The sequence below is a fragment of the Aspergillus versicolor genome (genome assembly GCF_001890125.1).
Source record: "Aspergillus versicolor CBS 583.65 unplaced genomic scaffold ASPVEscaffold_5, whole genome shotgun sequence".
In the NCBI taxonomy this organism is placed as follows: Eukaryota; Fungi; Ascomycota; class Eurotiomycetes; order Eurotiales; family Aspergillaceae; genus Aspergillus; species Aspergillus versicolor.
The window spans coordinates 1,473,432-1,500,838 of NW_024467528.1; the positions used below are offsets into that span (position 1 = coordinate 1,473,432).

General features: G+C 51.5%; 7 protein-coding genes across 7 annotated transcripts; 4 read left to right on the forward strand and 3 right to left on the reverse strand.

Moving 5' to 3' along the window:
* Nucleotides 1-448: 448 nt before the first annotated feature.
* Nucleotides 449-2,958, forward strand: ASPVEDRAFT_53254 (uncharacterized protein; the record flags this gene model as incomplete). Its single annotated transcript, XM_040814767.1, has 2 exons — nt 449-1,721; nt 1,775-2,958. The coding sequence occupies 2 exons, from the start codon at nt 449-451 to the stop codon at nt 2,956-2,958; spliced, it is 2,457 nt and encodes an 818-aa protein (XP_040668371.1).
* Nucleotides 2,959-6,166: 3,208 nt separating this feature from the next.
* Nucleotides 6,167-8,383, reverse strand: ASPVEDRAFT_684725 (putative choline sulfatase). Its single transcript, XM_040815991.1, has 2 exons — nt 7,762-8,383; nt 6,167-7,709 (listed from the first exon to the last, which is right to left on the reverse strand). Exons 1-2 carry the CDS (start codon nt 8,170-8,172, stop codon nt 6,357-6,359), a joined length of 1,764 nt encoding a protein of 587 aa, XP_040668372.1. The 5' UTR covers nt 8,173-8,383; the 3' UTR covers nt 6,167-6,356.
* A 2,532-nt stretch (nt 8,384-10,915) lies between these two features.
* On the reverse strand, nt 10,916-13,286 carry ASPVEDRAFT_53256 (transmembrane 9 family protein; the record flags this gene model as incomplete). Its single annotated transcript, XM_040814768.1, has 5 exons — nt 10,916-10,934; nt 10,990-11,210; nt 11,308-11,760; nt 11,813-13,137; nt 13,202-13,286. The coding sequence occupies 5 exons, from the start codon at nt 13,284-13,286 to the stop codon at nt 10,916-10,918; spliced, it is 2,103 nt and encodes a 700-aa protein (XP_040668373.1).
* A 664-nt stretch (nt 13,287-13,950) lies between these two features.
* On the reverse strand, nt 13,951-15,959 carry ASPVEDRAFT_42114 (ubiquitin domain-containing protein DSK2). The gene is made up of 2 exons (XM_040812505.1): nt 15,241-15,959; nt 13,951-15,176 (listed from the first exon to the last, which is right to left on the reverse strand). Exons 1-2 carry the CDS (start codon nt 15,706-15,708, stop codon nt 14,253-14,255), a joined length of 1,392 nt encoding a protein of 463 aa, XP_040668374.1. The 5' UTR covers nt 15,709-15,959; the 3' UTR covers nt 13,951-14,252.
* Nucleotides 15,960-16,356: 397 nt separating this feature from the next.
* On the forward strand, nt 16,357-20,407 carry ASPVEDRAFT_53258 (DDB1/RSE1 family protein; the record flags this gene model as incomplete). Its single annotated transcript, XM_040814769.1, has 4 exons — nt 16,357-16,600; nt 16,775-18,848; nt 19,040-20,324; nt 20,381-20,407. The coding sequence occupies 4 exons, from the start codon at nt 16,357-16,359 to the stop codon at nt 20,405-20,407; spliced, it is 3,630 nt and encodes a 1,209-aa protein (XP_040668375.1).
* A 2,957-nt stretch (nt 20,408-23,364) lies between these two features.
* ASPVEDRAFT_84102 (arrestin (or S-antigen), N-terminal domain protein) lies at nt 23,365-24,900 on the forward strand (the record flags this gene model as incomplete). Its single annotated transcript, XM_040817496.1, has 2 exons — nt 23,365-23,566; nt 23,621-24,900. 2 exons carry the CDS (start codon nt 23,365-23,367, stop codon nt 24,898-24,900), a joined length of 1,482 nt encoding a protein of 493 aa, XP_040668376.1.
* A 394-nt stretch (nt 24,901-25,294) lies between these two features.
* Nucleotides 25,295-27,396, forward strand: ASPVEDRAFT_193542 (glycoside hydrolase family 18 protein). The gene is made up of 6 exons (XM_040809139.1): nt 25,295-25,685; nt 25,755-26,138; nt 26,242-26,301; nt 26,368-26,437; nt 26,488-27,032; nt 27,141-27,396. The coding sequence occupies exons 1-6, from the start codon at nt 25,440-25,442 to the stop codon at nt 27,240-27,242; spliced, it is 1,407 nt and encodes a 468-aa protein (XP_040668377.1). The 5' UTR covers nt 25,295-25,439; the 3' UTR covers nt 27,243-27,396.
* The last annotated feature ends 11 nt before the right edge of the window (nt 27,397-27,407 follow it).

The window sequence follows — 27,407 nt, forward strand, 5'->3', positions numbered from 1 at the left end:
GGCCGAGGAGTTCTTTATCTGATACCCCTCGGCCTTTATGGATGCTGTATTTAGTTCTGACCTGACATTCTTAGTCCAAATTCTGACACTGGAGTAGCTCGACGCTATTATTAGCAGAGTGATCCTTCGTCCACCGCTGTCCTGAGCGTCGGTTCCCCTCCTCGTTCAGCTGCGTCTCCTCTGCCGTAGTATGATTGCTATCATCGTGTTTGCGTCTGCTCGACGGTGATTCCCCTCTTGTCTTTCCTTTTGTTCGCACAGCCTCGTGTTCGCGCCCAATCACCGGTTGCTGTCCCACTTGGAGTCCACTCTTGATATTATCTTGGACGAGGACACGACAGCACGAAGCTGGAACGAACGGGAGACCGATCTCGCGCTTTCTTTCATCCTCATCTCCCCATCCCCTTATCCCCCTCCTGCTGCCCCAAACCCGGGCCCTCCCATCTCCATGCCCCTCTTCCGCAGAAAAGACAAGTCCAAGCCGTCCTTCTCGTCTTCTGCCTTCCGATCAGTCGAGAATCTTCCCCGTACCGGTAATCCTCCCTCCAGGGGCTCCTCTGCCACCCCTCACTTCGACAGCGACGATAGTACCAACAACAATAACTACCAACACCAGCACCAGCACCAACACCAAAATAACTACACCGTCTCCACTTCGCAGCAGTTTCCGCCCCAAGCCCAGCCTCAGGCTCAGACTCACCCTTACTCCCACGCTCACTCGCAATCGCAGTCGCAAATTCACTCTTCCGACCCCCGTCTACCTCCACCTCGTAATCCTGCCCGCTCGTCAGGCCTGCAGCGCTCGCACACTCAGCGTCTTCGTACACCGCCAGACGCTTCGACTCTCTCGGACGCGAACTCCACCAACACGGTAGTCAACAACATCCCTCCTTCTCCCTCCCAGCTCGCGCCACCTCAGTCCTTCGATGCTGACGTTTCCGACCAGTCGTGGCCCTCATCTCCTACTGACAAGCCAGACGACCAGGAACCCCGCCGGTCTAAACGGAGTCTGTTTTCGTTCCATACCTCGACTTCGTCGTCATCCGTCCGAGACCAGCCCAGTCTGTTGGAACGCAATCGATCTGTGAAGTTAACCGGCCGACGCCAATCGGGGCAGGTACAACAGCAGCAGCAGCAACAGCAACAACTCCGCCACCAACAGTCGCCGCAGTTGCTGCAACAATCACGTTCGTCGTTGGAGGGTTGGTCCAAAGACTATGCGGTAGACGCCCCGGAATCTGAACAACAATCGTCCATGCCGCAGCAGAGTACCGGTCGTGTTCCTGATCCCGGTCTCGGCCCTCATACCCGCTCGCCTCACCCCTCCCCCATTCCGCGGTCCAATACCGACCCCCACCTTTTCGACCAGGTCTATCGGCAGCAGACCGTCGAAACTCCTAGACAGGCTTCAGATCTGGCCCCTTCTAGTCACCAATTGGACCCTCGCCCGCCTTCCCGACAATCCCTCGGACCCCCCTCGCCGTTCCCTCATCCCAAGAGCGAAACATCGTCCGTGTCACAGCTCGGGGCAATGTCCGACCGACCCACCGGCGGAAATCAACAAAACCAACCTCAACCCCCAGGTTCGAGCCAAGGGAACAATGCTGGCCAACAGCAAGGTGCCCTCGACACGGGGCGTGCCACCCCTACTTCTAAAGACAACCGGAGTCGCGACGATGAAAATGACTTCCGTGCTTTGCTCCAGAAACATGAGGAACTGCGTAAGCCAATTTGCCACAGATTGTTGTGAGTGTGTTCTGACCAATTTACACAGAGGCCAAATATTCCAAGGTGAAACGGTACTACTTTGAACGAGATGCGCAGGTCCAGCATCTGCAAAATACCGTAGCCCACCAGCGGATGGCCGTTTCCCGAACTGTCCTCGATGATAATGAGTATGCCAACCGGTTTGGCCGTCTCGACGGTGCCATCAAGGACCTCGCCTTCTCCATTCGCAAAGACTGGAAGACGCTCCCCGGCTGGCTCGCTGGATTTGTCAACGAAGATGCCGCCACCACAGGCACAAAGGAGATGACTGCAATCGGCCGGACCGTGATGAGCCGCTGGCTCGTGGACGAGCTCTTCGAGCGGTACTTCCATCCCTCCCTCGAACAAGGCTTCAGCCAGCAACTGAAATCGATTGAAATGACGCTGCGTCGACAACAAATAAATACAGCTACAGAAGAAGATAAGGAAAATGCAGTTGCCCGCATCTCCAACTGGCGCCGTACCACACTCGATGGTCTCGGAAATACCCTCCAAGGGCCCGCAGCGGACGAACACCGCGCCCAACTCATCGACAGTCTCGTCGAGAACCTTGTCGCAGCCCTCGCCAGTAACCTCAATACCCCTCCTCCCCCAGGTATCGACACCGGTGCACGCATGATCATAGAGAATGCAGTGGGGATCGCTGAAAAGATCCCTCTCGAGTCCCGCGACATTTGCGTCGAGTACATTCTTCCAGGCTCAACCATTCACGACGCTACCATGAAAATCGAGCCGGGTATTCTCCCTCCGCTAACCAACGTCGCCAACCCCCCTGACCCCCGCCGCTCCGCTGAAGAATCCCCCGACAACAACAACCCTGACGAGGATGGCCCTGGTGCCGGTACCGGAAACAACACTGAAAATGACCGCGAGTCGCCTCCCAATTCCACGAACCCCGGTGGTCCCGATGGGCCTCCGGCAGCCCGCGAACAGCGTATGCGCTCCGTCTTTAGTAATTTCATGGGTCGGGAGCGGAAACCGGGACAGGGACCGGGTCCTGCGGGGTCTGGGCCTGGACCTGTACCTGCGTCTCCAGCTGGTAATGGCGGTGATGCCGTCCGTCGCGGTTCTGTTACGACTCCTGCCTCAGGACCAACCCGTATCCGACTTGCGGCGTTTGTGACGGCCGAAGTGCGCGGACGCGGACCGATCAACGTTCTGGTAAAGGCCCCTGCTTATCCGATTGAATAAATGGGTGGTTTATTTCTCACTCGGACCGGTCTGGTCTGCGGTGGGCATTGGTCCTGTGATGGCGGTCACAGCGGGTATATGGAATGTGGTACAAGGTACATATGGGTAACTATTTAGGATATTTCTTCTCTCACGACTTCCCGGGTTCCCTTTCCTTTCTTTTTTTTCCTTCTGCCTTTTCTGTTTTCTTCTAGCGGGTTGGATTGGAACCGGGACGGAATTGAACTGGTTAGGATGTACATGAGATGGAACAGGATGGAATGAGGGATGCTGAATATCGAGTATTGGGCCGTCTACTTATTGGAAACTAGCTCCCTAGCTAGACACTGTGACGATGAATGATCTGATCTGATTGAATTGCCAATGTTTATTGTTTACATTTATTGTTTCCCCTTCTTTTTCTTTTTTTCGTTCATGCTTTAGAGAAGCGTACAGTACATGCATTTTACCTGCAATGTTTTACTCTTCGTTGGTAGGAGAATGGATGGTTTTATCCTGTGATGTGAAATCTAGGAAGTGGGTTGACTCAAGGTTTGTCCACTGTAGGGGTTATATTGATATGGACTTAGGTATCACGCTTCAAGCTGACAAGCAGTGTCTATTAGAGGTGTTCGAACGTGTGACTAGGCGCTATTACACACTTGGCGCCTTCGAAGCCATAACGGGGCTTGATTTATGCCAAGTGACTCTCGACGAACGCTGCCTTTTTTTCTGATTAAAGGGACCTCGAAACCAACATCAGCCCCGGCCAGGATAACATTCAATCATGGCGAGAACAGAACTCGTGAATGATATGAAACTAAACGCCGAGGACAGAGGCCTGGAAGAGAGGATAGATACTGTGGACAGGCCGGTTTGGGGTAGTCTGGGTTGAACAATGTATCAAGTCAAAGCTCGGGTAGACTGCGAGCTGTCGAGAACAGGGAAGGAACCTGACCCTTCCAAAAAGGACTACTGCGAGCAGGAGCTTGAAGCTGTTGTCTCTGCCAAAGGTAAATACCGCACTTCAATCAATTGATTGTGTGGATGCTGATATCGATTAGTACTGATATTTCTTTGCGAAGCCGTTCTGATGGTTCGAGAATTCAGGATTTGTCTTCATTACAATGGATGATTTGACGCGTATTCAAAGGCAACTAACGGGCTCACTATCGGAACTCAGCAAACCTGGAAGCAACGCCCTTCCCGGCCGACGTGGGTTTCCAGACAAGTTGAAGGCTGCGAGGTATACCCTATTGAGAAGAACCCCTCGCAAATTGAGCTTGACACAACGGTGATCTTTGGTTCTACGGTTAGCCGAGCATACTATTTTCAAGGATGAGTTGGTCAAGTGCAAAGGAACCGAGAAGCTATCCACTGCTAGGCATGTACTAGATGCGTTGGGGACTGCGCCGGATCAAGCGAAATTATTTTTCCTTGTCGAAGACAATATCCACTCGGCCAGACATTTTGATATTCCGCATTCAATATCAAGAGTCAGAGCCCGCGAGAGGTGGACAGCAGTTCATATTCGACTCCGCAGACTACGCTCAAATATCCGCCAAAACGTCCGACATCTAGCTATGAGGCTTCACCAGGTCGATGCGAACATACCCTCAAATGCCACGACGTGGCGCATATGAAAGACCCACATACGAAACAGTTTTTCTCGTTTGAATTTATCTTCAACTTCCCCGAGGGGTGTTCTGGACCCCAGAGTCTTCGGGGCCACCTTCTCTCGCAAGAAGCTCACTCTGAGTGATAGAATTCGCCTTGCTAAGCAGCTTGCCACATCGGTTAACTACATCCATGTCCTTGAGTTTGTGCACAAGAACATCCGCCAGAGACTGTCTTGATCTTTGAAAACAATAACAATCACAATGATGACGACTCATGATAATCTAGGTCCACTATTTGCCAAGCTGACAGCAAAGGACTACGACAAGGCAATTCTGTTTGGTCTGAAAGTGTCCAACCTCCTGATCGCCAAGACAGCAATCCAGAAGTAGAGTACGTATCTCATGCAGCATGATATATACAGTCTTGGAGCATGCATTCTCGAAATTGGACTCCATGAGTCTCTAGTAAATAGCGAGGGGCATCCAAGCACCCTGCTAGCTAGGCTTAAAAATTGTGTGTGATCCTTCGGCATTCACTTGGAGACAGCTCGCTTAAGGATCAGTATGGCGCTAGCCAAGGAAAAACTCCCGATCTAGATAGGCGAGATATACACCCAGGTAGTTGAACTGCTTATCTTGTATGAATGAGACGAATAAAGAGTTCAGCAATAAGAGGGTTTGACAATGCTGATGGCATCCTAATTGGGTTAAAATATGTTGAGAATGTAGAGCCCATAAGTCCCGTCAGTCCGAATGCGGCTTATCTAGTACGTATTGCTCGCTGGCCTCCCCTCAGCCAGGTTTAGAATCCAATACCATGATCTTGATTCAAATAGCGTGTCAATTTTAGTGTCCCAGACCATCCATTCATACCCGTAGCGAGTCAGGAGGTTACATCAACGCCATTCCTTAGGTCCTAAACCTTGGAGATATTGGTGCTACACAATACAACTTACTTAGCTGCCTTGCGCGTACAGTGTCACTGGGTTTCACTTGGTAAAGAACTGAAACAATGGCAGCACAGTGCTGTTCACTGATAATATGAAGAGTGTGGAGTTGTGGAGTTATCTTCACGCCGCCATGCATGGTTTAGGTTAAGTAAGTTCCTGCACATTAGTTACAGGCTGACGTAACAAGGATGGACAAAGGTCAAGAGATGGATGGGACAGCCGACAGACAGACAAACAGACAGAGAAAGTGCACCCCGAGAATCCCTGGGACTGAGAATGTGGTGCGGTGGTGGACCTTGGGAGCACCTTCCAAAAAAAGGCAAAAAACACTGCAGAGTTCCAGAGTCCCCACGTGATGATCAATAAACTATGGAAGATGCAGGGCGGGATCACGGGGCCAGATACGACGACATAGCCAGAGAAAGTAGGGCATTTACGTAATACCGACAACCAATGGTTTCTGATAGTCATACCTCGTACTGGTGGTTCAGAGTTTCGTAGTTCATACTAGTTCCAAGTTACATACATCTTAGTGCAATCTGATAAGTAGTAAATACTGTAGTCATGTAGTGCTTGATAATAGATAGCACGTACATACTGTATACAGTTCCATATTACTCAACCCTAATTCTATGTACAATTCACCCTCAAGAAAACGCATTCACAAGCAACGCTAACGCTAAGCGTGACCAAAAGGATTTGGAAGTTAATTGGAATCAAGTGAATGCTATGATGTCGCGATAATGCAGGGTATAGCGCCTCGCTGTAAACGCCGAACGACAAGAAAGAAAAAAGTAAAAAGTTTTTGTTTTCCCCGGAAAGAAACCCAGAAACAAATTATGCAAAATCATTAGATCTTCACGCCCTGGTTTTGGGCGGCTTGTGACAGGACGCGAGGCCAGCGAGAGATCAACTCGACATCGTCAAGGACTCCCTTGCCCTGGTTGCGGACATACTGGGTGCTGGGGTCGACACGGTGCTCCCAATCCCAGAAATGAGGGGTACCCTGGATTAGGGCCGAGTAGACGAGGCGGCGGCGGCGCTGCGAGCGCAGAACATCTTCCTTGATGCTCTCCAGATCCCAGAGGGTGTGGACTTCCTCAGAGAAGTAGGCCAACAGCTTCGTTGGGTCGGTGGTGTCGGGAACAGCGCTCGATTGCTTGCCCGGGCTTGGGGTCCGCGGGGGAGTTGGGAACGCATAGTCGCGTGCGTTGCGGGCCAGTGGGGTTGCACGAGGCGATTCCACTGGAGTGGGCAGGGCCGCGGGTCCCACGGTTTTGGCGAACGCAGCGGCCTTGGGGTCCGCTGGGATTGCGCGCGCAGGGTCTGGTAGGCCAGCTACCAGGTTCACCTTCTCGAGCGGGTCGTTCTGGACATCGAAGAGCATAGGCGGGTCGATCAGGGAGTACACAAACTTCCAGCGGCCACGGCGGATCATGACGACAGGAGACTGAGTGCCCTCGCCCATGTACTCGCCGAGCACAGTGTCGGTCTTGACCCCATCCTCTCCAGTGAGGTACGGCACCAGCGAGACACCGTCCAGGGGTAGCTCCTTGATGAGCGGCGCGCCAACCAGGTCGGCAAATGTCGGCAGGATATCCATAGTCGACACGTTCTCAGAGACGCGCTTCGGGGCGAAACGCTTTGGTGCGTTGACGATGAATGGCACGCGAGCCGAGTTCTCGTACCAGGCCATCTTGTACCAGAGGCCACGCTCACCGAGCATGTCACCGTGATCACCAGTGAACACGATGATGGTGTCATCACGCATGCCGGTGTCGTCGAGAACCTTGAGGAGCTTTCCAACATTGGTGTCGACGTACGTGCAAGCAGCGTAGTAGGCACGACGCGCAGCCTTGATGCGCTCATCGGGCATCTCTTTGCCAAAGAGGTCGATGCACTTGAGAATGCGCTGGGAGTGAGGGTCCTGCTGGTCATGGGGGATAGCACCATGCGTGGGCAGAGGAATCTCAACGTCCTCGTACAGGTCCCAGAACTCCTTGGTCATGGCGTAAGGGTCATGAGGGTGAGTCATGGAGACAGTCAAGCAGAATGGCTGCTCGGTGCGCTGGCGGACATGGTCGAACAGGTACTGCTTCGACTTGTAGATGACCTCCTCGTCAAAGTCGAGCTGGTTGGTACGCACAACAGGACCAGCCTCCATGACTGAAGACATGTTGTGGTAATAGTCAAGGCGGATTTCCTAATCAAGTCAATATTTCCCAGAGCTTTTTCTTCTTTGGGTAATTACTCACGGGCTCATCCCAGTTGACTGACCAGCCGTAGTCGCCGGGGTAGATGTCAGACGTCAGACGCTGCTCATAGCCGTGCAGCTGGTCAGGACCACAGAAGTGCATCTTGCCAGCAAGTGCAGTGTGGTAGCCCTCACGGCGCAGATAGTGCGCATAGGTTGGGGTGTCGGCGGGCAGGTCGGCGGCGTTGTCGTAGGCCCCAATCTTGGAGGGCAACTGGCCGGTGACCATGACGAACCGGGACGGAGCGCATAGCGGAGAGTTACAGTAGGCAGAGTCAAAGACAACGCCTTCCTCCGCCAGGCGGTCCAGGTTGGGGGTCTTGATGGGGGAGTTCTTGTCATGGAAGGCCAGAAGGGGGGCAGCCATCTGGTCTGCCATGATGTAGAGGATGTTAGGCTTCTTGGCCGCCATGATGCTTTTTCCCTTCGGTTGCGTTTCTCGGTTCTAGAGGGGATGGAAAGTATAAATTATTATGTACGGGTGTGGAGAGAAGCAGGCATAGGAAGGAAAAGGAAGAAGAGGAAGAGCGGGAACGGAGGCGAACAAGCAGCTATAAGTAAGTCGGCCTGTATGTGGAGAAGTTGCAGTGGCAGCGAGCAGGAAAATCCGCCAGGAAGAAGATCTTGTGACTTGATAAGAGACGAAGAAAGAAAAAGGAAAAAAAAAAGTTTCGCCGACCCAGATCTACGGATTTTATGTCACCGCAACAATGGAACCATTGGCGGAGGCGATGGTGTGATTGTAAGAAATGCTTTGCAATTGCGCTCAGCTCCACAAGGGTCTGGCATTCCCCATGCCTTTCACCGTGGGGATATCCCACCGACGAGCGGTGAATGCGCTCTGTGAAGCTGATGGAACGCTGGCGAAGCGAGCAGACAGGCGAGATTACGGAGGAGTCGTGCTGTCGCGGTGGTAGTGGCAGCCTAGCGTGGGAGGAGGGGATCAGGGGTGCGGAATACATGTATTTACGCCCGCCTGCTGTTTCGGTGCCGGGCTCTGGCGTTGAAATGACCGTCAAACCGCGAGATTCTGCCTCTACAAGGTGCTCCCCTGCTTCCGTTGGGTCCGGTAGGGCTAACCGCGTGTTCCTGTACACTTAGCAACCAGCAATCGGACGTTGATGCTGCTGTGGTGTCGTTGGATTCATCCCTGCCTAAGTTTGCCACTAGCCATCGCCGTCTCCCGCTTGTAAGCTTGGCAGCCCGAGATGCCCACACCCGGTGCCTGCTAGTGAAACAGGAATTCGCGCACTGCTGAGCAAGCGGCCGCCACTGTCCAGCGAGTCAGGCCGTTGTTGTGTCATCACTACCACCCAATTCTGCGGGTCGATTGCACCATCCCCGCTAAGATTTTAAGCACGACATCTCCGGCTTTTCTTAACCTCACCTCTCCTGAAGATCGTGGAGGATCTCCGGCAAATCATCTCTTGACTGCGATGGCGTCGTTCTGTCCATGCAACATCTTGCTTCCTGTCCGGATAGCCTGATGCGGAGAGCTCTAGTGGTCCCGACTCCCGAGTCCCCGGTGCGATCGCAGACGACGAATCGAATGTCCCTCCCACTCGCCATCGTCTCATCCCTAAAGACAACCTCAACCCTCACTCAGCTATCTGGACAGCGTCCGTCTTCCGCTGAAGGCCTGCGAGGTTATTATTAAGTTGCCCCTAAGTGCCGCCGGCTCCGTTCCGAGAAAAGCAACGAGCGCAATTTGGCACCATCTTCTCTCCCGAGCACGCAATCGCATGCCTACCAGAGTCCTGCAATTCCGCCACTCTTACCAATCACCGCCGTCCTTTACTGTCTGCACTGCCTGCTCTGCCCGCAATCTGCACAGGCCGCACACGCAGGCGCAGACGCACGCATTGCGAATTCGTGAGCGATTGAACCTGGTCGAGTTGTCTGTCGTCACTCCGTAACGGGTAATTGCGGGCAACGTCAGATCTTGCGAATCGTTTCCTTCCGCCAGATCTTCGGGTTAGCTACTGATTGATGCTTGATGGCCTCGACGGGCTCCGTAATTGCACCATCTGTGACACGGACACTGATGGGCTGACAGCGGTTGACAACTTGACATCGCCTTGAACTCAGTTGCCCGGTTTCAGGCTCCCGTCCCGCTCCCGCTTGATCTTCTGCAGCTCCGTTTCATTTTCAATGTCTGGATCAGTGCGGGGTCCTTCCCGTTGGATGTCAACGTCAATCATTGATATGGTTTAAGGTAGGGGGTGTGGATGTCGCCCACTGTTTGCCGTGCTGGATACGTATCCGTGATTCCAGGCTCCTTGTGACTGTGAGCCGGTGTTGACTTGTCCAATTTGCAGAAAATGGAAAGAGGTAGGCTGCCCAATCTACAGTTTTACAACAGGCTATAACACATAGACTCTTTCTCTTGACTTGCGTGCAGTGAGGAGATGTACTCTGTAGAACGTACAATTGATCTCTGACTCGGCCGGCGATATGTATACTGAGCAACCGAGTCATTATTTCCTGACTCTTCTCTCTCCTTCATTCCTCTCGACTCTCAAGTGACTAGTCTCCTCCCTTGCCAGCTCTGCCAAGATATGGTATACGCCTTTGAATACGTACTCTGTCCAGACTGGGAATGGACATTCTACACCGTCCGCTCTGACGTCAACAGGGGCGGTTCTGGCTTGACCGCATGTTCGATTCTACCGTTTGCGGATTCCACCCAAGGCCGAGGCAATTCCATGGATGGACGGACGATGATCTGGATTGGATTGGATTCCGCACCTTCACGTGGTATTTAAGGTTGGTTCGCTTCGCTCTAATTTAGTACCCGCGCGGAGTTTCCAGCTTTCCAGCTTTCCAGCTTTCCAACTTTACATGAAGTATGGAGACAAACCAAAACTTAACGAGATAAGATATATTTGTTTATTTATACGATCGCTTGCTTGACTCCCGCTAAGTAACAAAGGTATATACTAAGGAGTACTCCAATCCACCCCAATCAATTTAAATCACTACTGCAAAGCTAGCACTGTAGATCTCGGCATCAGTCGACTCCTAAAACAGCGTCCGATTTATTCGAGATGAAACGAAATTCGTGAGAGGCTAAGTGATTTCCCCGAAACAGCCAGCATTCAGGAGAGAAGCACATCTGGCATTGTGGCGTTCGAGGCTTCGAGCTGAAGCTCGCATTAATCTACCTTGACCGAGCTGTTCCAGGTTAGCATTGCCGGGTCTGTATAACAACCTACAAGAAGCGGCTTACCTGTAAATGCGACGGATAAACGCATACGCAGTCAGGAACCCAACTGTCCCTGTTAACAGGCCGTACACAGCGCAAGCAAGGAAACTGTAGCTGAAAAAGAGCAGACTCGATACAAAGCCCGTGATGTGCAGGTGGAAATAGTAGTACCAAATGCAATAGGCGAAGACCCAGAAAGCGCTGCTTCCACCCGTAAGGAAACTCTGCCACCACCAATGGTAATTCTATTTTTGGAGTCAGTTTTTCTTTGTTCTTATCTGTTCTGCTCTTGCGTCGAGATCTCGATGCTTCGATTATGTCTCGATTTTCAGGAGAACTTACCTCGGCGCATAGTTGACTGTACGTTGCAATGATCGTCACTTCGCTGACTGTGATCATCAGGATCGTTGTCACGGCGCTCAGGAAACCGAACACGTAATAGTATCCACTCTTGTCCTGCCATAAATTCTTGAATACGAAAAGAAGCTCAATGAACAAGACTGCAAATGGAGCCAATCCCGTCAGGATGGTCCCCTGGACACTATGCAAGTACCAAGGTTGTGGCGGGATCTGGCGCGGAATCGAGGAGGTCTTGGTAGGATGCTCCCAAGGCTTGGCTCGCATAAAACCATACCAGCTACCAGCATACACCAGAGGCACCTGAATCACCAGCCAAAGAAGCACAATTCCGATGAGCGTAGGGAATGGGATCGCTGTGCTGGATGCCTGTGCCCAAACAAAAAGATTCAGAATGAAAATGAGGCAGAATGCCAGGCCAGGGAAGAAAAGCGCTGTCTAACTGAATGTGAGCAAAGAACAAGGCAGTGCGGGGCCATATGCAACCTACAATCAGTGTGTTTTTCCGCCAGCTCACTCCGCCGAATGTCTTGTAGAGACTTCCAGAGAAGTATCCAGAGAAAACTCCGGCGAAAACGAACAAACCCATACCGACACTAACGAAGCCACCGCGGAAACTTGGATTCAGAATACCCAAGCAGCTGAGAATCAGTAATCCGGAAGCCATGAAGAAGAGCTGCATCCCCGAGCCAACAAGAGGCGCAAGGAGTCCGCTAAACTCGGGCACCCGGAACACATCACCGTGCAGGAGTTTCCAACCGCTCACATCCTCTATGCCTTCGTCGTCAGAGGAGAGGTCTCCCTCCCTCTCAACGTCTGTGGTTTGGTCCAAAAGCCCTTCTTTCCTCGCCCCGCTTCTCCTTGCTTTCCCCTCATCCATCGCCCCGTCGCCTCGGCCTTTGATATCTCCCTGGACAGTTCTATTCCAGATGACATACACTGCGACGCCCAAAACACCAGAGATTGTCAACGAGTTAAGAACAGCTAGCCAGTGTGTCATTGTACTATCATCTTGCTTGCTGAAATAGAGATCCCAGCGGCTCCACCAGTCAACTCCGTTTTCTTCCTTGAAATAGACGGAATACGTGATTGGGACCTTCAATTTGGCCCCGTCATCATAATCATCGTCTTCTGGAAGGTAGGAGGAACCAGGGTACTTCTCCCGGAGGCGCTCAATGTTTGGCGGGATATACAGCTCAAGACCTTCATGCTCATCGTGAACGTGCTCAGGGCACCCATTTTCTCCATGCTCCTTGGCGGAAATACTTTTCGGGTATACTTCGAACCCCACAACAGTCTTACCCCCTTCGGGTGCGGCGCGCCAACGGATAACGATGGTAAAATGGTTGTTGATGAAATAACGCAGTTTTCCATCGACGGGTGAGAACTCTTGGTACCCTAACTTGAAGCCGGATGCGTAATATTTCCGGGTTCGGTCAACCGTCACGAAGCTTGTTGCTCCAGGCAAATTGTCCGCGATCCATTCTGCCACATAGCCCTCCCTAATGAGCTGGCGGCCCCATTTTACATCTTTGCGCTCGATCTCTCGCGTGCACAGCGCGCGGCATTCGGCGTTTTGGCCCATATGAAGCTCGAAATCCGAGGTCATGATTCGGTCGCCGCGCAGAATTTCTCCCAGATTCTGCGATACGCTTTGTCCAGACCCAAACGGTGATCCGCCGTGCGTCCGTCCGCTAGGCGGGCATACGAAAGGTAGGTCGTAATAGGCATACTGGAGCTGTGTGTTGTCTGAAAATATCTTGTTCACAAGGAGTGGGATCGATTCGTCGTCATTATACCGTTTAATCGAATAGCCTGTGTAAAATAAAACATGTCAGTATAGCTTTGAGGTGGCACAAACTGCGGGGGTAGGGCGAACCGGGCAAGTAAAATGCGTAAGAGCAGGATACAAGCAACAGCCATAGCGACCATATTTGGGGACAGCTAAGCCATCGCGGCCCCATCATCATTGACGAGACCCAAGGCCGGACTCAGGCCAAAGGTCCAGAGTTCAATTCAAAAAGTCGTATCTGCCAACGCGGCGGGTATAGGTGGTTTCAAGACAGACGTTGCCTTCCACAAGAGCGCCAGGCAGACAAACAACTGTGAAAGGAGTTGAGTCTTCTCTTATCGGTGAGATCGACAGAGACCGGTAGGGAAAGAGAGGCGCGCGGTCGAAAGTCGTCTCCAGAATCTAGCGACACGGATTGGAGTGTACCAGATAGGGGATCGATCAAAAAGTCTCCTCGAAGCGCCGAGTGGCAATGAAGAGAATAAATGAAGATCGTATACGTGCAGTCCCTAATGTATAGCGAGCGGGATTGACAGCGAACTGTACAGTCGAAGGTGCTGGGAAGGGCGAAAGATGAAGGGATGTTGCTTGCTGGCCGCTTGTCGAGGCCGAGATGGAGACTTGGCGGGTCTTGACTGACATTCCAGACCCGCCCAAAACCGACAACTGACAACACTTTGTACCTGAACTTACTCTCCTGATCAATGTACTTACTTTACGTCTAAGGTAATTATTGAGTTTCTATGTCTATTATTGGTTCATACGACGAAGCAAGTTATCTACACCGTATGAACGCAGGTGGCTTACGCGCTGCACTTCGAAGTACCGCCCAATCTAGAACAGCCGACAAAGCGACCTCAACCTCGACTATGTCTATTCCGAAATCAAACAGTCATATCGTAAGAGCAAAAAAAACAGCACAAGAAATTATATGATCATTCATATCTCACGTAATATGTTGATGGGAGTAGGTACACTGTAAGGCCTCGATCTACAAAACTACAACGGAGACAAATGTTCCAGGAAGGTTTCTCCATTGAGCCGCATGCTTCAAACCCAAGGTGGACACGAAAGAGTCATCGGAACCGCTAGAAACCCGCCAAAAATCTCAAGCCGCCAATGAAATAGGAAATGGTGATTAGGACGAATGGCTCAGCAGATACTCCACCGCACCTTGTACACTGCCTCCTGCTCGGCGAAGAGCTTCAATGTTTCGTTCAAATTCGAAGAACCCCATATCATTGAGCTGGCGCAGCTGGTCCGCATATCGCTCTTCCGGTGGCCTGTTGTCTGTGGGAGCCGGGCTACCGAAACCGGGACCTCCACCCCCAAACAAAGAAGCGAAAGGGTTAGCAGCAGCACCACCCTCCCCTCCTTGTCCCCCCATTGATTGCATCAACTGTTCCAGCAACGCAGGGTTGCGGAGCAGTGGATTTTGTTCGGGATTGAACGGGTTTATGCCCCCTTGACCACCAAACAGAGAAGGATTCAACCCGCGGAAGGGGTTCTGTGCATTTTGCGCAGCTTGACCTTCGGCAGCAGCATCACCACCAGGTTCCCCACCCGATTCTGTCTGCCCTGGCCCAGTCTGGCCAGCGCCCGTTGGGTTGAAGCCCATGCCTTGATTACCTCCGAAAAGAGCAGCAAACGGATTGCCTGCGCCTAGACCCTGAGGCATGAAAGGATTGAAAGGTGGTGCGCCGGCCGTAGTGTTGGCGCCGTTGCTGTCGTTTTGCGCGTTCCTGTTCTCCTCAGGTGTCGTGTTCGTAACGCCTGGGGCAGGGAAAGCACCACCACCGCCACCAGCACCACCGCCACCAAGGCCTCCCATTGCCCGTTGAAACTGCATCATGTGGCGAAGCGAGTTAGGGTCAGTTAACATACGGCGGAATTCTGGACTTTGCATCATTTGACGGGCGCCGGGCATATCACGCAACATCGGGTTTTGTTGCATCATCATGTCGATCATGGCAGGGTTCTGTAGAGCTTCGTTGATGGTGGATTGGAATTGCGGATTCTCAAGCATCTGAAGCATCGAATCTGCGTCGGGTGGAGGGCCCATCTGGAAAAATCCGATGTGTTAGCATAGTTGGGAATGGATAGGAGATCGATCGTAGACCACTTACCCCGCCATCTGGGCCGAACATACCAGCACCTGGAAGCTGTGCGAACCCAGCATACCGCGCACCAGTTAAGCCAGCAAGAGGGTTGTTGCCTGTGCCAGCGGCGAGATTTGTCGGGACTCCGGCGGCTGCTGGATTCGCGGCAGCGCTCGTTGGCGTGGATGTGGAAGCACTCTGTGCAGGGGCGGCAGCCTGACGTTGATTACTGGCAGCGCTTTTCACGAGGTGAATAGTGTGTCCATCTTTTATCTTGTAGGTCGCCAAAGTGTCACTGTCTTTCAGCACCCTCCCTGAATAGATCAGGCGCTGGCGCTCCGCTGGGGTATCGGCATATTCGGATGACGAGAGCTTCTCCTTCAACTCTGAAACTGGCGTCGAGAGAGGTAATGTGAGTGTGAACTTAGCATCATTAGATGCTTTGATGTTGAAGGTGATCGGAGAATCCTCCGCTGTGGCGGTATCATCAGCCATGATGATACGTGAAGTCGCCGTTGGAGAGAGGGGCGAGTTGAGGGGTCCGAGGTAACGTCACAAGCTTGAACAGAGAGAAAAGGGTGTCTTGCTTCAAATAAATGGGAAAGAAGAAATCAGACGGAAGTCTCAGGGGAGAAGGACTGAATGAGATGTTAAGGAGAAGTTTGTAACTTAACACAGTCAAGTCACTGCAACAAATTGGCGCCAATTGTTCGTTGAGCCAGACAGAAGCGGGCAGAACCCCATCGTCATAAAGGAATGGAGGAGGGTGCAGCTGTATTGGAAATTCACGTATAGCTGCTTTTTGCCACATTAACACTCGCCCGTACTGTCATACCTGTATTATTTGGTAAAAGAAAGTCACGTGGTACGTCAAACATGACAAACATGCGCTTGTCCTCTGCCAAAGCTCCACACAGCAATTTTTCACCTTCGCGTTCTTCTGCAAGACAAAGCTAACAGCTCTCAATCTCCCCTCTTTCGCGAGGATATCTCGTGCTCGAGTACCCTCTACCTCGCTGCCTGTTTCTGCAGCAATGGGAGTGCTCTCGCTATAGAGTCACCCGATTTTGACTGCAACTGCGTCGTAAAACAACAGCTTGTTTCCCCTAGATCGATCGAGCATCGACGGCTCAGTCGCCCAGCATGGCTACTACATCGCATATGTTTATGTACTCCCTGACGATCCAGCCGCCCACTGCGATCACCCAGGCTATCCTAGGCCAATTTGCGGGAACAAAAGAGCAGCAGATCGTCACAGCCTCCGGCTCGAAGCTGACCATCCATCGTCCCGATCCCACCCAGGGCAAGGTCACGCCGCTGTACACACAAGATGTCTTTGGCATCATTCGATCACTGGCTGCCTTTAGACTGGCTGGAAGCAACAAAGGTATGTTTTTGAGTTTCCCTCTCAGCGCAATTCCAAGATCATTTTAGTGATTTGTTAAGCTTCCCGGGCAACATGATCCTTCACTGCCGAACGAGCTCCTCTTGGAGGTTGGACGTGCCCCGGTCGGCGACGTGGACGCTCGTTGGCTCAAACAGTGCTGAGATCTGCTTATAGATTATATAATTATTGGTTCGGACTCGGGACGCATCACTATTATCGAGTATGTTCCCTCACAGAATCGATTCAACCGGATCCACCTTGAAACATTTGGCAAGTCGGGCGTGCGTCGTGTTATACCTGGCCAGTATCTGGCGGTGGACCCCAAGGGTAGAGCATGTCTCATCGCGTCAGTGGAGAAGAACAAACTTGTTTATGTCTTGAATCGAAACTCGCAGGCCGAGCTTACGATATCATCTCCGCTAGAAGCGCACAAGCCACAGACCTTGGTGTTTTCTGTAGTTGCGCTAGATGCTGGGTATGAGAACCCTGTCTTTGCAGCCCTTGAAGTGGACTACTCGGAGTCTGACCAGGACCCAACGGGTCAGGCCTACGAAGAGGTTGAAAAACTTCTAGTGTATTACGAGCTCGATCTCGGCCTTAACCACGTTGTCCGCAAGTGGGCGGACCCTGTTGACCGCACAGCATCGATGCTTTTCCAGGTACCCGGTGGGGCTGATGGTCCAAGTGGTGTCCTGGTCTGTGCAGAAGACAACATTACCTACCGACACTCGAATCAAGATGCTTTCAGAGTGCCCATTCCCCGTCGGCAAGGTGCGATGGAAAACCCTGAGCGCAAGCGTTGTATTACAGCCGGTGTGATGCACAAGATGCGAGGTGCTTTCTTCTTTCTCCTGCAGACCGAGGATGGGGATCTTTTCAAACTCACACTTGATATGGCCGAGGACGACAACGGCCAGCTTACTGGTGAAGTCAAGGGCCTGAAGATCAAGTACTTCGACACGGTACCTTTGGCTTCAAGCCTGCTAATCCTTAAGAGCGGTTTCCTTTACGTCGCTGGGGAGGGTGGAAACCATCAATTTTACCAATTCGAGAAACTTGGCGATGATGATGAGGAGATTGAGTTCACTAGCGATGACTTCTCTGCAGACCCTACAGCCTCGTACGAGCCTATCTATTTCCGGCCCAGAGGCGCCGAGAATCTCAACCTTGTGGACTCAATCAACTCGCTTAACCCTTTGATTGATAGTAAGATCGTGAACCTCGCCGAGGATGACGCTCCTCAGATCTTCACCGTCTCTGGAACGGGAGCCCGAAGCACTTTTCGAACACTGAAGCATGGGCTGGAAGTTTCCGAAATTGTCGAGTCAGAGCTCCCCAGCGTGCCGTCTGCGGTCTGGACTACGAAATTGACTAGGGCCGATGAATACGATGCGTACATTGTGCTGTCCTTCGCGAACGGAACCCTTGTTCTAAGCATTGGAGAGACAGTAGAAGAAGTGACCGATACTGGCTTTCTTTCATCCGCACCCACCCTGGCTGTTCAACAGCTTGGTGAAGATTCGCTTATTCAGATCCACCCTCGAGGTATCCGCCACATTCTCGCAGATCGACGAGTGAACGAGTGGCCGGCTCCGCAACACCGGTCTATCGTAGCTGCCGCGACAAACGAGCGTCAAGTTGCCGCTGCCCTCAGTTCTGGTGAAATTGTGTACTTTGAACTGGACGCTGATGGGTCTCTTGCTGAATATGACGAGCGACGTCAAATGACTGGGACAGTGACATGTCTTAGTCTGGGTGAGGTACCGGAAGGTCGTATCAGAAGCTCATTCTTGGCCGTTGGCTGCGACGATTCGACAGTTCGTATCTTGAGCTTAGACCCGGATACCACTTTAGAGAACAAATCTGTCCAAGCGTTGACCGCTGCGCCGTCTGCCCTGAACATCATTCCCATGGCCGACTCTAGCTCCGGGGGAACCACTCTTTATCTTCATATTGGCCTTCATTCCGGTGTCTATCTGCGAACGGCTCTTGATGAAGTAACCGGCGAACTGTCTGACACGCGAACTCGATTCCTGGGATCCAAGGCTGTGAAACTATTCCAAGTTTTCGTAACAGGGCAGACCGCAGTGCTCGCACTGAGCTCACGCCCCTGGCTTGGTTATTCCGATACTCAAACCAAAGGCTTCATGCTTACGCCATTGGATTATGTCGGGCTCGAATGGGGCTGGAACTTTTCAAGCGAACAGTGTGTCGAGGGTATGGTGGGTATTCAGGGACAGAACCTAAGGTACGTGGCTTTAATTTCTTCCTCTTTGCCTTGATTATGTGATCGTATGATGAGAAAGGAATCATCCCTGAACGCCCATGTGGATTATCATTCTTATTATATACTCCAATTGTTCCTACTGAGATCGCAATACCCTTTTTGCATGCATTACGAAACATGTATCGTGACCACTCGCTAACACTGGCGATTAGAATCTTCTCGATTGAGAAATTGGATAACAACATGCTGCAACAGTCGATACCTCTTTCATATACCCCTCGTCGTCTCTTAAAGCACCCTGAGCAGCCTTTATTCTATGTTATTGAGGCTGACAATAATGTTTTGTCACCAACAACAAGAAGCCGGTTGCTCGAGGACTCCAAGTCCCGTAATGGTTACACAACGGTCCTACCACCGGAAGATTTTGGATATCCTCGTGGCACAGGCCATTGGGCTTCATGCATTCAAGTGATCGACCCAGTGGAGACGAAATCCGTGATTGCGACGATTGAGCTGGAGGAGAATGAAGCAGCTGTCAGTATTGCCGCAGTGCCATTCACTAGCCAGGACGACGAAACGTTCTTGGTTGTGGGAACCGCCAAAGATATGACTGTCAGCCCACCTTCCTCTGCGGGAGGATACATCCACATCTATCGGTTCCAAGAGGACGGGAAAGAGCTCGAATTTATTCACAAGACTAAAGTCGAGGAGCCTCCTCTCGCGCTTCTTGGCTTCCAAGGTCGTCTAGTTGCTGGGGTCGGGCCTGTACTCCGAATCTACGACCTGGGAATGAAGCAGCTACTTCGGAAATGCCAGGCCATCGTGGTCCCAAAGACCATTGTGGGTCTTCAAACGCAGGGCAGTCGGATTGTTGTTAGTGATGTCCGTGAGAGTATCACATATGTTGTGTACAAGTATCAAGAAAACGTCTTGATCCCGTTTGTGGATGACGCCATCCCTCGCTGGACGACTGCGACGACCATGGTGGACTATGAGACGACTGCGGGAGGTGACAAGTTCGGAAACCTATGGTTGATGCGATGTCCTAAGAAAATTTCCGAGGAGGCGGATGAGGAAGGCTCTGGAGCTCATCTCATCCACGACCGCGGATATCTTCAGGGCACGCCCAACCGTCTGGAGTTGATGATCCACGTCTACACCCAAGACATCCCCACTAGCCTGCACAAGACCCAGCTAGTAGTTGGTGGTCGTGATATTCTTGTGTGGACGGGTTTCCAAGGTACGATTGGAATGCTGGTACCATTTGTTGGCCGAGAGGATGTCGACTTTTTCCAGAGTCTGGAAATGCAACTTGCCTCGCAGTGCCCGCCCCTTGCTGGACGAGATCACCTCATCTACCGGGGCTACTACGCGCCTGTGAAGGGGGTTATCGACGGAGACCTGTGTGAAATGTACTTCCTCCTGTCTAATGATACGAAGATGATGATTGCTGCGGAACTGGATCGCTCCGTCAGGGAGATAGAGCGAAAGATTTCGGTACGTTTTTTTGCCTTCCTTTCTTTCTATTTGAATTATATACTAATCTCGTCCAGGACATGCGAACCAGAGTGGCGTACTGATTTTAAGCGAATGCGGCGTTGGCGGGCGCATGATCCACCGAGAATCTTACCTGAATTTTATAGCCTATTCAATCTAATTGTATACCATTTCCCTCCCCGGTCCCAGCACAATATACCAAGAGCGCAGCCGCATAACACAGCTGAGCCTGGATGTAGCCACTGCCCTAGTGGATGTCGATGTCTCCTGCCTCGCTCGGTCTTCTGCAACCCCTCGGTTGATCTTGAGCTGGATGCAGCGTCCAAACACTTTCCAAGTACTGGGCCCTGTACGAGACAAGAAGAAGGCTTCTCGCCGTCAACGATTTTTGAGTACGATTTTACCCGCCTGCTACGGGTATGATCGTAATTTATAGTTGGGACACTCACTTATAAGTAATATAATCTAATGGAACAGAGTTTACTGCTTCCTCGAGTACTTTTACTGTTTTAACCCTGCGCAAGTTCGCCAACAAGCGCGTAATTTTGTCATTCAAAGTCACTCAGTCACTGCCTGATGTCACTGCCTGCCTCTCTAGACACACCTGGTCCGCCTACATAGGTTCTTTTCTTGTCTCCACTAGGCCTGCTATATTGGATTGGGCCTACGGCCAGCGTGAAGCTGGTATCAATATAAACAGCTCTACTAATAATCATCCTGGGCTGCGTGGCATTGGGCAACGCCTGTGTAGAGTAAGAAAGGCAGATGCTGGTGCCGCAGTTGGAGAAGCTTAGTTAGTTAGGGCTTACCCCTAGAGATGCAGCCACCATGCTAATGCAACATTTGTTTTTTCCAGACGATTATAAGTGTCTTCAAGGAACAATCGAGTGGCGCATCTCCAGAATGACACAGTAACAGCGGAGCACCGAGCAGAGCTGAAGAACTGTTCGGTGCACTCATATCGGGTGCGCCGTCTCAGCATTGCCACCAATGCAACCAGAAAATCTTGTTGCTTCGGGGGAAAGAACATATTCAGAATGCTTACCACGGATTAGCGCTCCATGACCTAGTCCTGGCCCTTGGTAGTTACTCGGTTTGAGGGGCTGATGAGTACGAGCCGCCGGCGTATCAAATAGCGTCGAAGAAGCAGTCGAGGGAATGCCATCCTTAGCCCGGATCAACAAGGTTCATTGGGAGTAAGGTAGCAGATGGTTACGACAGAGTATGAGACTAAGAGGGGGGGGAGAACTAATCTCAAGCTGAACAATCCTGCAAGAGGCATCTGTGAGATTCAAGGCGCCTTCCAGATGGACAGATTTGATATTTTGATCTCAAACTATCTTTCCAACTCGACTCCCTGTGTGGCTTTAGGTCGCAAGTCCGGAGAGAATTTTAATAGTCATAAGTGACACTAAACAAATTTGAAGTGGCTACTAGCACCTGATATGGAATCTGACCTTCCTACCTACCGTCCATTCATTATTATACTCGACCATTGTAGTGGAATTTCCGGCTGTCTCATGCGTCAGCCTATACTTGGTAGCTACCAATGAATGGTGGGAAAACGAGGCATGCCGAGACAGCCTAAGACGGGAAAGACTGAGCTTGGAAAGCCAATCAATCATTCCATCCCGGACCAACCACAGGACGATCGATGGCTTCGAAAATAAATATGCAGGACCGCGGAGATATAAAGGTATGACGTCTCTTGATTCAGATGAATGAAATTGCTGTCAATGTTGCGGTCCATGCATCCTTGATCCAATGGTTTTGCTGGCAAGTGCTCAAGCCAAGATGGATGGAGAGAAGTTACAATACTGCATTGAGATTGTTTTTTCTTCACATGGCACCTTGGGAAGTGGGCCCTGGAGGAACAGCACAAGACAGTATACGGAGTCCTCGTAACTGAGTGATTCTTTTGGGTTTCAAAGGATTCTTGGGTTGTTTGCACCGTTAGCCTTCGGTAACGGAAGTCGGCATGTGCTTCATGCGAAGAGAAGCGACAGATGTAGGATCCGTGGAAATGCGGGAGAAGGACCCGAGTGATTCACCGGCGGACGTAATGCGATATGCCAAGAGTCGGATTATTGCTGACAAGCGCATCAGGAAAGGGCGTCGAGATGGAGCCAAGATGTTGTCAAAAGGCGTTCAAGAGTCAAGGCTTCAGTTCTTGTCGTGAAACTGGCCAATCAGAGACCCACGAAAGTTAGCGTTGCCAAAGGGCGTGCAATCAAACAACAATCAAACGAGACAAACAGCGGGAACGGGGTCGGGGACGGGGTCATCGGGCCCACTCTCCTCACTAGTAGACGCCTGCGAATGTTCTTCGCTCTGGTTCACCTTTAGAGGAAGACACGATTCACCTTAAGAGGCTTAGCGATCGCTCGGATCACCTTTAGAGGCTTAGACAGTCCAGGCCTTTGACGAGGTTGGAGTCGGTGTCGTCGATGGGTTTTGGCGTCACTCAAAGAACAATTAGTCAGGATGCGGAATGAGAATACGAACAACTGAGTCACCATCTAATCTTTTCGGTTGATGCTTGAGTTGATACGGGCTTGATCAGGTTGATTTATCATCCTTGTTGGCGTCATTCTGCAATAAAGCTGCAGGGCGTCATAGGCCCCATTTGTCATCTCCATCGAGTGCATGATCCATCTGATCCATCCTGTCAACCCAAGGGCGCGCTACCCAGTTCCACTCTAGTAAACATGCTCAGGGTCAAAAAATTAATAGAAAAAAAAAATGAACATACTATTTCTCAGCAGGAGTGACTCACGGTTTCAGCTCTCGTACTATATAGAAAGACTCTCCCCGCAACATCGTTGGATTTCTCCAGATGACTGTCCGACTCCGGGGAATTCCAGTGTATACAATCGGCGCATGACTTGACCAGCACTCTGCACTCCATATATCCCTCTCCCCATCCCTTTCTTCGTGGCATTCCGCCGGGGGTTTAATACTCGCCCCTACGAGCTACTTGACGGCTATACTCGCCGAGCAATTGGAAACTTTCATCTAAAACTTTACACTTTCCCTTGCTATGGCTGCCTCGATCCTCTCCCGTGGCTCCGGCGCCGTTGATGTGCTGTCTCCGTTTGCCCGCCCTCAGGTCAAAATCGACCTCAACGGCCAGGTCGACAACCTCATCAAATCCTACACCACAGGAGACTCCATAGAAGGCACTGTCACGGTTACCGCTTCCCATCTCATCAGCTTTGACGCTATCGAAATCCAACTAGAGGGTATGCACCGTCGTTAAATGCGAAGACTATATACAACATACTAACAGCCAGCAGGAAACCAGACTGTTACTGTGGACCGAGGAGCAGTTCCAGGCCGTACAGGCGCAACACAAACGTTCCTGCGACTACGCCAACCCATTGAAGAAGCTCTCTATCCAACCCCCCGTGTCATCGAACCCGGCCTCAGCTATCAGTTCCCCTTCACCTTTGTCGTGCCCCAGCGTCTCTTGCCGCACGTCTGCACCCACCACAAGACAAACGCCCACATTCAGAACTCCCACACTCTTCTGGTGCCCTCTCTGGGCGAGCCCACACTCGCCAGTGACGGCAAGTCCGTATTGGACGATATGTCGCCTGACATGGCGCGTGTCACATACCACATCCGCGCCGAAGTGTTACAGAAACCCGTCGTGGGCCCTACAAAGTCCCTGAGAGAAGCCAAGAAGAAGATTCGCGTCATCCCAGCTGTCGAGGAGGAGCCACCCTTGACTGTTCTCGATGACCATCCTGTTTACCGCTTACGGAGGGAGAAAGATGTCAGGCGCGGTACAATGCGTCCGAAGCAGGGCCGGCTCGTTGTGGCTGCAGCACAACCCAGGCCATTACAGATCAGTCCTCCAGAGAAAAGCGCCGAGTCGGTGAGTACAGCTGCGACGGTCCATCTGCGCTTCGACCCTGTCGGCAATGAGGAGCCGCCCAGCATGGGCACCGTCTGGAGCAAGCTTCGTGTTTCGACTTACTACTCTGTAAACCCTTGGGAAGACTATCCGACTTCGAGTGTTGTTAATACGGCTGACATGTCGGGGAGGGGCCTGTACCAGGACTCAGTGCCCTTGTCGAATATGTGTGTCGCCTCTGCCCAATGGACCAAACATTCCTCAAATACTGCTCGCCGCGATTCACTCCAGTCAACTTCTTCTTCAGAGTCGATCACTGGGCCGTCAGCATCCTTCTCAGGAGAGACATACTATACAGCTTCACTTGTCATCCCTGTGTCTCTTCCAACGAGCAAAGCTTTCCTTCCAACCTTTAACTCGTGCTTGCTCTCCCGCGCATATGTTCTAGAACTATGCATGTCATACCATACCCCAAACATGAACATCCTCACGCCGACGGTATCATTGAGACTTCCCATTCAGTTGATATCTGGTCAGTCATTGTCTCTTTCGAGGCGGGAATCAGCAGAAATCACACAAGAGGAGGTCGATGCCGAGTTTTTCAGCCCGCGTGGTGTCGCTCCTCCTCCAATGGACACTGCAATTGCTCCACCAAGCTATTCGGACCTGGCGTCGCCGCTACCTAGCACGCGGCCTCAGGAGGTCCGATGTTCATGATTGGAATAAAAAGTGGTCTTTTTTATGGCGTTTGGAACTGATATCCGGAAATCCCGTGGCTATATAATGAGTTATGCTTTGTTTATAGAGTTCTAGATTAGAATTAGTCCTACATAGTAATCTCTGATAATGTCTATGTCATGCTTTACTTCCGATTGTCCTACCTATACTGTACTTTTGAGGTTATCCAAGCTCACTCTTCACTTACCTTAATCTCGAGCATATTCACTCGACCAACACGATATTCGAGCCACAGAGTGAAACAGAATTATCTACGCTATGGCTATTGGCTTGATCCATTCTAGTTAATCTTATAGGGATAAAGGCTATGTGTGAATACGGCACGGGCTGATTTGAATCAGCCTCTGTGTCACAGCATGAATGTTTGCTTTCACTGCATCTCAACGAGAATTGTTATACTTCACTCACTCTGACTATACAAATCTTCCATCCCGCTATAAGAATTCCGCTCTCACTCTTCTCCGCTCCTTTTCTCTCTCTTTCCACTCAACAACTAATTTCCTCCCCACCCCTTCATCATGAAGCTCTTCACGGTCCTTCTTCCCGCTGTCTTTCTCGGCTTCCAAGTAGCTGCTCTTCCCTCGCCCTCTGGTCTCGAGAACTCTCGTCCCGGATCCCGTTGTAGTCCAACCACCGGTCTCAGCAATGGCACCCATACCAATGGCACCAACCATGCACCAGGAAATGTTACCGACAGGGTTCCCAATCCAGGCCTCAACCCCTCCGGTGGAAACTACCGCTCAATGGCCTATTTCGTGAACTGGGTAAGTCTTCTTCATCCATCTACTCATCAAGGTCACCTCTTCCACTAACAACCCATTTTTACAAAAAAGGCTATTTACGCCCGACACCATAACCCCTCAGACCTCCCAGCCTCCCACCTAACCCACATCCTATATGCCTTCGCTAACATCCGCCCCGAAACCGGCGAGGTCTATCTTTCCGACACCTACTCCGACCTAGAGAAACACTACCCAACCGACTCGTGGAACGAGCCGGGCGGTGCAACCAACAACGTCTACGGCTGCGTCAAGCAGCTATTCCTGGTGAAGAAAAAGAATCGACACCTCAAGGTGCTCCTCAGTATTGGCGGGTGGACTTATTCGAAGAATTTTGCCGCGCCGGCGCGGACAGAGTCGGGGCGGAAGGCTTTTGCGAGCTCTGCTGTGAAACTTATGGGGGATTTGGGCATGGATGGAGTGGATGTTGATTGGGAGGTTAGTCCTGGCAATTATTGGCGATTTCTATGGTGCCTCCTGGGTCAATACGATAGAAAAGGATATAGAGAGAGAGAGCTAACCTGACGGGCGATATGTATAGTATCCAGAGAACGACGAGCAGGCAAACGACCTTGTGGAGCTCTTGCGTGAGACGAGGGCGGTATGTTGACCAGAGGCCTTCCATCCAAGATAACCCGGCTGTACTAATGCAAGGCACGACCAACAGGAACTAGATCGGTACAGCGCAGCCCACGCACAAGGGAAACACTTCCTCCTCAGCGTCGCCTCTCCAGCTGGTCAGTCAATCCATCCACTAAATGCCATCTATACTAACAACCCAAAACAGGCCCAGCAAAATACCAAGTCCTCCACCTGAAGTCCATGGACGAGCATCTCTCTTTCTGGAACCTCATGGCCTACGACTACAGCGGCAGCTGGGACAATATAACAGGACACAGCGCAAACCTGTTTCCCTCCACCTCCAACCCGTCATCTACGCCTTTCAACACGGACACAGCTATAACCGCGTACATTGCGGCCGGAATCCCGCCCTCGAAAATAAACCTTGGCATGCCGCTCTATGGCCGCGCATTTACGGGCACAGATGGGCCCGGCACGCCCTTTGAGAGCGTGGGGTATGAAGGGTCCTTCGAGCCTGGGATCTGGGATTATAAGGTGCTCCCGAAGGCGGGGGCGGATGTGGTGGACGCTGAAGATGTGGGTGCGAGCTTTAGTTATGATCCCGCAAAGAGAGAGGTCGTTAGTTTTGATTCTGTGGGGGTTACTAGGAGGAAAGGTGACTATGTGAGGGATAATGGGCTGGGGGGTGGGATGTGGTGGGAAAGTAGTGGGGATCGGAAGGTGGGTGAAGGGAGCAGTTTGATTGAAACGGTACGTTTACTTTCATTTTTTTTTCCCGGTGTTCTTATTTTCCGCTTTACCCCCTTCTGTGGTTTTGCTTTGAGTGTGGATGTGGGACTGACGAGGGCTTCGTTGTAGCTTGTCGACACACTCGGCGGCGTGGACGGCCTCGACAAATCCGAGAACCACCTTGACTATCCAGCTTCGCGATACGAGAATTTGCGGAAGGGGTTTACGTGAGGGTTTGAAACGAAGGACAAGGTAAAAAGTTGAGAAATTGGGCGATACCCTACTAGCAGGATCTAGTTGACCGTCCTTTGTTCACTCCAACATAGCCGGACTATACAAATTATTTATCAAGATATCTGGCATGCATTCCTAACGCCCTGCTGGCCGGAAAGATGC

Bases quoted from the DNA above. Each gene is read 5' to 3' on its own strand.
- ASPVEDRAFT_684725 (XM_040815991.1), bottom strand. From the start codon at position 8,172: ATGGCGGCCAAGAAGCCTAACATCCTCTACATCATGGCAGACCAGATG. The intron at 7,710-7,761 runs GTGAGTAATTAC...TGACTTGATTAG, and splicing joins CAGTCAACTGGGATGAGCCC to GAAATCCGCCTTGACTATTA.
- ASPVEDRAFT_42114 (XM_040812505.1), bottom strand. From the start codon at position 15,708: ATGGCTGATGATACCGCCACAGCGGAGGATTCTCCGATCACCTTCAAC. The intron at 15,177-15,240 runs GTAAGTGGTCTA...GGATTTTTCCAG, and splicing joins TGTTCGGCCCAGATGGCGGG to ATGGGCCCTCCACCCGACGC.
- ASPVEDRAFT_193542 (XM_040809139.1), top strand. From the start codon at position 25,440: ATGAAGCTCTTCACGGTCCTTCTTCCCGCTGTCTTTCTCGGCTTCCAA. The intron at 26,139-26,241 runs GTTAGTCCTGGC...CGATATGTATAG, and splicing joins GAGTGGATGTTGATTGGGAG to TATCCAGAGAACGACGAGCA. The intron at 26,438-26,487 runs GTCAGTCAATCC...AACCCAAAACAG, and splicing joins CAGCGTCGCCTCTCCAGCTG to GCCCAGCAAAATACCAAGTC.